The following is an 11,144-nucleotide window of genomic DNA, read 5'->3' as shown; positions in this document are numbered from 1 at the left end:
TTACAAAAAATGGAGAATGCATTCATAGAATAATCAATATCTAAGATCATTTGAATTCAATAAATTTATATTTTTAATTTTTTGAGCCGACAAAATTTCCTCTAGGCAGATAAATTTCCTCGACTAATTATTTTCCACCTAAGTACATACTCTCTATTTTTAGGTGGAAACAAATTAGCCGAGCTAAATCTTATAGCATTGGGAAAAACAGATGTGAACTCTATCTAGAGGTAATTTATTAAATACTTACATCTGAACATAAATTATTGAACAACAGGAGAGAAATGGGCTGTCATTATGTGCATAGAGTTAAACTTATATTTAATAAATTTCAATGAATTGAAATGAATATAATTAAATAGAAACTGTTCATTAGTAATACAATTATTTATTTCACATAAGAATAATTCTTAAAGTTAAATACACCTCCGTTGAATTTAAATAGTTCTAGTTAAAAATTAAGCACAGTGTGTATGATATATAAGAATAGTATTTATTCATTATTAATTAAATAGACAAATGATGTAAGAACACAAAGTATCAACAAATATATCTAAATAAATTATACTAATAAATAAGAGGGAAAAGGAGATTTTTTGTCGGCTCAAAAAATTAAAAATATAAATTTATTGAATTCAAATGAATTTATTAAATTCAAATAAATTTATTGAATTCAAATAAATTTAATTAAAATAAAAGTCTATATGAATGATAGAATAGTACATAAGCTCTTAAAACTAGAAATATATTTTCTTTGTATTAAATTATTCAAATGATCTTAGATAAAAAAATATACATTCAGTATATGATAATTAAGAATCACATTTATATACCATTAAATAAATAGAAAAAAATAGGAACCAAAACTATCAAATAATGGATCTAAGTAATAAATTATATTACAATAACTAATAAAACTTCTTTACATTAAGAAGAAACAAAAATAAATAAATAAAAGATAGAAAATTAGTACATACTTAGATTTATTTTTCTTACCAAATAAATAAGAACCTATAACTAAATATTTATTGTAAGCATGATAGATAGTACAAATGGTAAAAGCAAACTACAAACTTATGTAGTTAATGAGGAATATGCTTACAAAGTATACTTAACAGTAGAGAATCTGCACCTTTAACAGGGTGAATAGTATTATGACCTAGTTCCTCTGAACTATGACTCTCCCCTGTTCAACCTCTAACTATTTTTAGAACAGTATCCAAGACCACTTGTTAAAATTCAATCTGGATTGAACCCTCCATCAATGAAGATGTATGAAGAAATAGCAGCCATGATTTTACCTTCTTAACAGTCTATTTTAGCCCTGACGAAGGTTTTTGCTTTTTCAAATTCATAATGCAATTTAATTGCATTAATATGAATCTAAGCAACAGACCGAAACACGTGTAGGCGACATGAATTTATTATTATAATAAGTATATTGATTATTCTGTGGACGCATTTTCCATTTTGTGTTACTAAAATCTTTTCTTCTATATCGAAAAGATGATAATATCAATAGCGAGAACTGGAATTTCCAGTATCGCTAATTGGTATAGAGCTAGTGCGGTGTGCGCTTGGATAAATATCCCAAGGAAGAAAGTACCTCTTTCCACACAGACTTATATATATATATATATATACACACAATTCTCTCAACGCTTGATTCCTTCACTGCATGCTTGAATCTCTCTCACTCTCTCTTTCTTTTCTCCCCTTCTCTCTCTCTCTCTCTCTCTCTCTCTCTCTCTCTCTCTCTCTCTCTCTCTCTCTCTCTCTCTCTCTCTCTCTCTCCACTCGTTTATTTGTCTGCCACACTCTAAATTATTTGGATATTTTTCTGTCCTCACACTTTTATACCTTTATATCTTTATTTGTATTAATTTCCTCAAGCCATCTCTCCCTCTCTTTCTCTATCCTCATCCTCTCTCTCACTCACTCTCTCTCTCTCTTCTTCTCCTTCTCTCGCTCTCTTTCTCTCTCTCGCTCTCTCTCTCTTTCCCTCTCCCTCAACTTCTCTCTTTTAATCAATTCTTCCTTGTCGATATCACACACTTTTGCCTTCCATCTCTCACATATCCCACACATTCTCTCACCTTTTTCCCATATTTAATGTGTGCATATGTCTTTCTTTGCCTGTACTTAAGCAAGCAATATTTTCATAACATTTTTGTTACTTCCTTCATCAGAAAATCTCCCCGAGGCGACCTTGCAGAAAATGGTTCCCATTTGCACCCATTTTATGAACCAGTGTCGAAAGCACACTCGGTTCCATATACCAACAGTTTATACGAATTTTCTAACTCATTATCACAAAGCAAGCGTTAACTGAAAGCTTTCACAAATTCAGCATATGTCTCAGGTAAGGAGAGCTAGGAAGGAAAATGAGTCACTAATGAAAGAGCTTGACAATACTAATATAAGATAAATCCAAAAATAGCATTAAAAACTAAAACAAGCAATTGAAGTCTGCTAGGTAATAATTTCAAGATGCGTTTGTTGTTTTCACTAATTTCATATCACTAAAAATAAATGTAAGCTGTATTACTTACCACTCAAATAAAGACAACGGTGAGGGAGAAAGACGTTTGATAGTACAATAATACACGTTGCGGTTGAAAGACCATCCATATGTTACACGGTCGTCGATGTGCTGCGTGTAAAGTTAGGCGGATGGTAATGGTATTATTATGTAGCTAATGTGTTATCGTTTGTATCTAAGCTACCGTCTTAGTCTGAACTATCGTGCATTTGCTGTTGAAACGTTTATCGAGAAAAGCGTATCTGGGAGTGGTTTTGGAGGTCGTACCCTGTACGAGACAATGCATAAATGGGTTTTCAAAACTAAAAGAAAAAATTGAAGCCAGTTTGCTATTAAATTATTTATATGATTACTGCTTTCAGTAATTTCATATAGAGATAAATTTAAGTAGTAAAGATATAGATATGTGGGATAAAATTTGGATGACTAATCAAAGAAATTTACTAATTTTAATACGAAATAAATCAAAATACCATAAAAAAAACTAAAATAACCAATTTAAGTCTGCTTGCTATTAAATTAAAAACACGTTTTCAGCTTTTACTAATTTTATATAAGTGGAAATTCATTTGTGCAATAATATTTTTCACTTAGATAACGACAGGAAGGAAAATGAGTTACTAGCTAAAGAAATTTGCCAGAACTAATAATTAATTCATTACTTCATTAATTCCTTTGACTTCTATGTGGAGTATAAGGCGCCAACAAGAGATCTCCATCTGCCTCGATCTTTAGCAATGGACTGTTGTCCCCAGGTATAGCTGTCTGCCCCTTCAGATGCAGTATCCAATTTAAACCCGACAATGATGTTTTGCTGACATGACTGTGGTTAAAAAGTTCGTCTTGCAGCCACATTGTTCTGTGTTCAGTCCCACTGCTCGTCACCCTGGGTAAGTGTCTTCTACTATAGTCCCGATCCAACCAACGTCTTTCGAATGAATTTGTCTTGATAGACGGAAACTGTGTGGAATCCCAACATATGTGTGTACAATTGTGTGTGTTGCGTTCCGTTACTTAATAAATGAAAAAATGTATGGTAAATAAACAAATGACATAATATATACTGAGTGTACAACGTATACTGAGTGAAATCTTTCTTTAACGTTTATCTCCGTTTTGTGAGGGCACAGAGCCCCTCTAGGGTGCCATCGTCCAGATTCTTGCAATTAATGCTTGATAAATGGTTGAAGGAGATTGGAATAGAATGTTCTGCAGAGCTTCTACAGAAAGTTTGCCTCTTAGGGACAGGAAAAATTATCAGAAGGGTTTTAAGCACTTGAAAGATTATTGAAAGTTTAGGGATACCTAAGGTTACAGCCAATAACCCGATACCCACATGAATCCTACAAGGAATAAGAACAAACCTAAGTCAAATCAATAATGTTAGTGCAAAATGTGTGGAATAAATTTAGAAACTAGGAAGGTGTTCTGTTCTTATCGCTTGAATTGGTGTGCTAGTCTGTATGTGCTAATGTGTGATGCATTAGTCTGTTATCTCTACTTATTTGGCTTATGTAAACTACACCCACAAACATTAAAATCTTGAGATGATATTGCATGAAATTCACCAAAGTACCCAATATTTTCTGTAACAAAATCCTTTCTTTGGACTGCGGTCTGTCCTCTGCCTTAAGATTCTTATTAGCATGCTAACCTCTATCTGCTATACACATTCATGCTTTGTTTCTGAACACTTAATGCTTTTTGGATTTCTTTCTGCTTCACGTTTTGCTAAGCATAAAGCATAATATGCTACCAAAAAATATATTAGACCAAGAATTTACTTTCTTTTTTGCTACCACTCTCAGAACTAATCCTTAGTTGTTATTTTTTTATCTTTTCTAACATCATTATATTTCAAGATGATTATTTTACTTAAAATTTTATGTTGAAAATTTTGTTTTTGTACACACTTTAACGGAGTGATATGTTAACAAAATATTTGATCCAGGAAATGAAAGATAGCTGGATCTAATCATCGGTAAACAGCTTCTTTGGATAAAAGGTTTTTGATCACAGTTGAAAGGTTTTCTTATTTTAAATGCTGCGACACTGCCAAACCTGAAATTCTCAATGAATAGGTAAATGACCGAGGGTGTATGATAAAAGATAGCAAGTTTAAAGTAAATTTATAGTAAAACAAACAGTCCGTCTCCAAGAAAGGGAGATAAACAAGGAGATTAGTACTTAAGACTGTCGTCATTACATTTGATATTTTGAAATGGTAAATACTATCATAATTTACGATAGATTAGGTTAGCTCCAGAGAACACTGCTTGGTGTTGATGGAACTTAATCTATCGGAACTTATTTACCATATATGAGTAGAAAACTAAACTATGACTAGAAAACTAAACGACCCTCTCCCTGCCCACTCCGAATGCTTATGGAAGGAAATCAGTATCATTTTATAGAATTAATAAATTGTTATGTTGAAATGGTTGGCACCTCTCACTTGCAATATCTCATTCATATTTCTGTTTATAATTATTTCAATGCTTCTATTTTGCACAACTTAATTGCGGTTAAATGGTGAACTGGAGGCGATTAATGGGTGTTATTTTCAGAATTGTGCTTCAATCTATACGTTTACATATTTATTTAGACTTCTGATTCTACTAGATTTAATGCATATATATATATTTGAAATATATATGTTGTTGTTGTTGTTTAGATCTAGGACGCTCCTGATCGAGCCGTGACCACATTCCAGCCGTGACCACTACGTTTTTAATGGTATGTCTAGGACTACATTATCTTCCTTATTTAAGACGGTAATTATTTGAGGGAGATTTTTGACTGTTATTTCTATAAGGTCAGGTGGCTACATAGAGGCTCCTTCATCGTCGTACAGTTATTGTTTAACCCCAGGACAGGCCCTGACTAAACAAATTTATAACCAAAGATGTTCCAGTCATGACCATTCTGTATTTTATTCAAGCCTAATTTATCCAGAACCACATTATCCACATTCCAAAATACATCTACCACATTTAAGATGTTAGATGTGCTTTGAAAGGGAGTTAACTGCATTTTTCTAGCTAGTCGGTCGTCATGTAAATGGCGTTGTGTATGTATGCCTATGTTCGCATATGTTTAAAATATATTTTCATTTCAATTAGAATATATTTTCATTTCAATCAAAAAAGCTCAGATCTGTCCGTAACTTGGAATCGATTACTTGAAGAGAACTCATTTTAGGAGAATGCATTTCATTGCGTGAAATTGTAAACTCACGACTGCGGAGTTTGTTGTTGCCATGGTGATTTTGTGCTGTGTATGGACAAGACCTTTAATTCTAGATGCCTGCTCCATTTTATTTAGCTATAGAGAATTGGTACTAGATCATCTGTGAGTCCATGAATGTTACACATTAGGATCTATTGCCCCTATAGAAAGAATTACGTTTCTTCTGTTTTACTCTATGAATCCATAAGTAATTAATATCTGGCTTCTGGCATTTAATAGATTCTAGAAACATTTATTATTGTATGTTAAATTTCATTGGAAGAAACGAACATTATCTCCCTAGACGAAAAGAGACGCAAATCATTTTAATCGTCAGTTTAAACAATCATTCTGACATCCGTTTTCGAAACTCATGAACTTACTTTCAAATACTGTTAGTCGTTAGCGGTTAGTTTCAAATTAATTGTTTACCTTGTTGAATCAAAGTCAACTAATTCAAGAGACGATATCAATAATTTTGGAACAAAATTTAATTTATAACAATTTCTTTTTAAATATAAGTGAAGATGAGTAGCCTGGTGATTAGGGTGTTCTGTTCCTGGTTCCTAAGGTAGCGTGTTCAATTCCTAGACTGCTCGGCGCGTTGTTCACTTTGCTCCAGGCTATTCAGCTGTAAATGATTACCGGTCAAGTGCTAATGCAGTTCGATCTCGCTATCTATATTTACCTTCATTTGCTTATCCTGGATGTTTCGCTAGGTCAAAGATGGGGCGAGTGGGTGTCTACATCTACTCGCGATAACACAGGTCTCTAAAACAATCGGCAAAAGCATGGTACTTATTACCAAACCATATTTGGTAGTAAATGACGACTGGCTGTACTTTTTGATAAACGGAAGAAACGCATTTCAAAATAAATCAGTATTTATGTGACTACGGAAAAAAATCTGTAAAGTTTATTTACATATAATTTAGTGAAAATGCTTTAGAGACATCTTGTAGTACACTGAGATGTACTGTTAAAGATCCTGTCTTTACGTATGAACTTAAAACAGGGATTATATATTGGTACAATATGATGTTGCCTTCTCCAGAGTCTTCGAAGGATTTAAGCCTGACATCGAAAGCTAGCAAACCGCCTAAATCTCTGAGTAATTCTTCTGAATAAGATATTTCAAATATTCTATATCAACTATTGTTCTCAGTCCTTCCCTTACAACTACTTCTGCGAAAGGTACAGTGAAATATATATATATATATTCTGCAAAATAGGGGTAGTTTATCCTGCTCAGGCTATATTATTAGCATTATCCTGCGTTTGAGAATTTAAAATCACTTCTTTAACTTTCTAAGACATCTCAACGCTTCTAAAAGCAAACTTCGTTTGTTTGTTTACGTTCATCGTAATTTGAATTTAATATATATATACGAGGTCTGATCAATAAGTATTCAGACTGTTGCCATAGTAACGAAGCTAAAGCATGCAGAGTGACGCCGCTTGGCACAGATTGACCTTGAACTCTGCTGTGCATATGCACTAAGTTTTAACGTTCTAGCTTCTGCTGTTAACAGCAGTGCTTAGGAGGAAGGTGTGTAGCGCGTAATCGTCGCATTGACCATGACGGAGAAAGTTGTCATGGTGATACCTGCTCAGAGGCCTGCGCAAAGTTGCAGAAAGTGTATGGAGAGGAATGTATGAGCTGGACATAAGTGTATGAGTGGCTCAGACGTTTCGAATTATATCCGAAAAAATGTCGATATTGACGAACGTTCTGGGAGACCCACAACCAGCAGAACTGAGAAAAACATCGTAGATGTGCGTGCAGCTGTGAGGAGAAGTCGTCGAATCACCATCCTTGAGTTATCAGAGGATGTGCAGGTTAGTTACGATTCAGCTCAGTCCATTATCACTGAAGATTTCGGTATGAGACGCATGTCTGCCAAGTTTGTGTCAAGTTGCACAAGATCTCCTAAATTGTGTCAAGAACGATGAAAATTTTTGAAAATTTTGCGAAGGCCACTGAGCAGATATCACCAAGCTTTTGGTAAAATTTGATGCAGATTCTCTGCTCATCTTTCCCTGTCATGGTCAATGCGACGATCACACGCTACACACATTCCTTCTAAGCATTGCTGTAAACAGCGGAAGTGAGCTAGAACGTTAAAACTTAAGGTGCATGCACAGCAGAGTTTAAGGTGAATCTGTGCCAAGCGGCTTTACTCTGCGTGCTTTAGCTTCGTTATTGTGGAAACAGTCCGGATACTTATTGATCAAACCACGTATATATATCACTGAAGATGTGTAATAAAACTGAAATATACGTGGAGTTGTCCCCCATGCTTACCAAATCAGTTGAAATAATATAAATCGCCGACTAACATTGTCTTTCCGTCACCGAATACGTGTTTCTTGTTAGCTTTAGCATTTTAAAGATCGCTTCATTAAATCTGTTAATGCTACCTCAGTTTTTTAATTACGTATAACTGCTACTTACAACAGCGAAATCTTCCTTCTCATGGCTTATATATTTCGCACCCGGATTTAATAACCAGCCCTATAAGCGTTGTCCCTAAAACAGACTTGTCGTTAACACATTTCAGGTGTATTTAAATATGAATTGTCAATACATTGTGCTTGCTAAAAGGTGTTTTATAATATCAATTTAGAGAACTTATCACTCACAAAAATGAGGATGTCATAGTAACTTTAAATAAGACGATTTTCAATATAGGCTGACCCTCATTTCCAAATGAGTGTGGTGAGGTTTTTGTAATATTCCTACAAAAATAAGCAATGTAAAGATATAAATCAGTCATCCTTGCAACCTAAACATGTTTCTATCTATATTCTGTTAAAATACAAGTTCCTATATATTTATAAGTCCGCTTCGCAACTACGTGGTTTCAAGTTGAGCCCCACTGCATGCCACCTTAGGCAAGTGACTCCTTCTGTAACCCCTTGTACGTAAGTTTGCTAGAACAGAAACTATATGCGAGCCTATCGTATGCATATGCATGTGTGTGTGTTTGTCTGCATGTGTCTTTGTATTGTTTGTTACCGCTTAACAACCACTACACTGTATGCCCACGGGCATATGGCGTAGTGGTTAAGAGCGCGAGCTACTAACCCCAAGATTCCGAGTTCGATTCCAGGCAGTGACCTGAATAATAATAATAATAACATCGAAAAATACCTTAGGAATGAGAACCCAGGTTCGAAATTTCTCCAAGACAACTGATGAAGGCTGGAGGGTATATCAGCCGAAACGTTGTGTTAACAACGAACAAGATGGGGACAAATATCCGCCAAATGTAAATAATGGTTTGTTTTTGTTCTCAAAAATTGTTTCTAGCGGTTCAGCGAAATAAAACGACTAAAATAAATACCAGACTTACAATAAGTACTGGAACTAGATTTAATCGACCGAACACAAGAGAAAGAATAAGAGAATAAAGGGAAATTATTTATAGAGGAGCTTATATAGAATAGCATATAAAGTAACTCTTGTTCGTATATTTGTTTTACGTTCGTTTTCCGTTTTTCCTCGTTGGGACAAGTTGGACGGAGACTTAGTGAGGAAACATTTTATGACCAGATGCTCTTTTTATCATCTACCCTTAACTTCCTTTTCAAGTAAGTTATTATTTAGACTCCACTGATTTTCCATAGCATACAGCAGGGTTTACTTTACATAGAATAATATAAGAATACTAATATATAAGGGAAATATAAGACAGCCCCTCTTTTACTTGAGAAACTTATCTTTTTTAAATATCAATGTTATTCGAGAATATCATGTAATTAATTAGGTAAGTAATAGATTTTTTAAATTAGATTTATAATTGTAATTTCGTAAAATTTGTTGTTCATGTAAAACATGTCCAAAAAAAAAAATAATAATAATAATAATAATAATGACAATAATAATAATAATGAATAATGAATAATAATAATAATAATGAATAATAATAATGATAATAATAATAATAATGAATAATAATAATGATAATAATAATAATAATGAATAATAATAATATTAATTAATAATAATAATGAATAATAATGATATTAATTAATAATAATCAACTTATAATAATAATAATCAGAAAATTTATCAAAATTGAAATATTATAAATTTATCAGACACCACCATATGTCATTGCTAACAGTAATAGCACTCACAGTAAAATGTCTAATTTGCTGTTACTTGGTCGAGACTTGGAACAGCTTGTATAAAGCAAAGCAACAACGTAAATAAATAAATTATAGTCCACGATTTACATCCGGTCTTTTAAAATTTGTTTTATAACTGATATATCTTGCAATGTCATATCATAAATTTGTATAATTATTGATTTCTATTTGCAGCCGATAACCATTTCATCTCCAGTATGTAAAGTACCAATTCCAAAATCGAGGCAGGCCAATTATATCAGGAATTTTTTCAATATGTTTGACTTCTTGTATATTTCTGTTCTATATGTATATTATTTTTTTAATATATTTTTTAACTTTCTATTTTCACTTTCTGCCTCCAATCACTAACGCCATCTACAAAATAACAGCTAGATAAAAAATGATTAACTTCATTTAACCTTCATCAAATTGAAGATATAATTTAATCTAACAATACGTGCAGATGTATTATTTTTGTTTATGTTTTATTTTCGTTTCTTTGTTTTGTTTCAATTTTTGACTTGTTTTTTTTTTTACTGTTGTCCTCGTTTGTCACGTGCTTCAAGAACGCTTTCAGTGTGTGTGTATGCATGCACACACACACACACACACACACACACACACACACACACACACACACACACACACACACACACACACACACACACACACACACACACACACACACAGATAGATAGATACATACATACATACATACATAGATAGATAGATAGATAGATAGATAGATAGATAGATAGATAGATAGATAGATAGATAGATAGATAGATAGATACATAGATAGATAGTCGTGCGTGTGCCTTGAGATGTACATATAATTCTATGTATGTATATATATATATATATGTATGTGTGTGTATATGTATGTGATTGTCTCCCTTGTCCTGATGCTTGTGTGTGGTCGAGCATTGTCATGCAGAAGGAGGACATTGACGATTGGTAAAAGACGAGGACGGGTGTGTAAACAACAAACACGTGTACTAGTTTAACGCTCGGGAAGTAAGAAAGTCTTTTACGTTTCGAGCCTACGCTCTTAGACAGAAAGGAACACAAATAAACATAAACATGTCCTCCCAACATCGCTTGACAACCGATGCCGGTGTATTTACGTCCCCGTAGCCTAGCGGTTCAGCAAAAGAGACCGATAGAATAAGAATTAGGCTTACAACGAGTAAGTCCTGGGGTCGATTTGCTCGACTAAAAGGCAGTGCTCCAGCAT

At 33.6% G+C, this 11,144-nt stretch overlaps 1 protein-coding gene across 1 annotated transcript in view; it reads left to right on the top strand.

The window, feature by feature from the left end:
- Window positions 1-10,550, top strand: part of LOC128248765 (delta-like protein C) — a gene marked incomplete at its 5' end in the record, with an annotated part of 21,452 nt that extends 10,902 nt beyond the window's left edge. Inside the window, 2 exons of the mRNA XM_052970931.1 lie at window positions 2,190-2,362; window positions 10,100-10,550. Coding sequence (XP_052826891.1) covers window positions 2,190-2,328 — 139 coding nt within the window. The remainder of the gene's footprint in view (window positions 1-2,189; window positions 2,363-10,099) is intronic.
- Window positions 10,551-11,144: the final 594 nt, after the last annotated feature.

This window comes from Octopus bimaculoides, chromosome 9, assembly GCF_001194135.2.
Source record: "Octopus bimaculoides isolate UCB-OBI-ISO-001 chromosome 9, ASM119413v2, whole genome shotgun sequence".
In the NCBI taxonomy this organism is placed as follows: Eukaryota; Metazoa; Mollusca; class Cephalopoda; order Octopoda; family Octopodidae; genus Octopus; species Octopus bimaculoides.
This window is presented reverse-complemented; position numbering and strand designations above follow the sequence as displayed.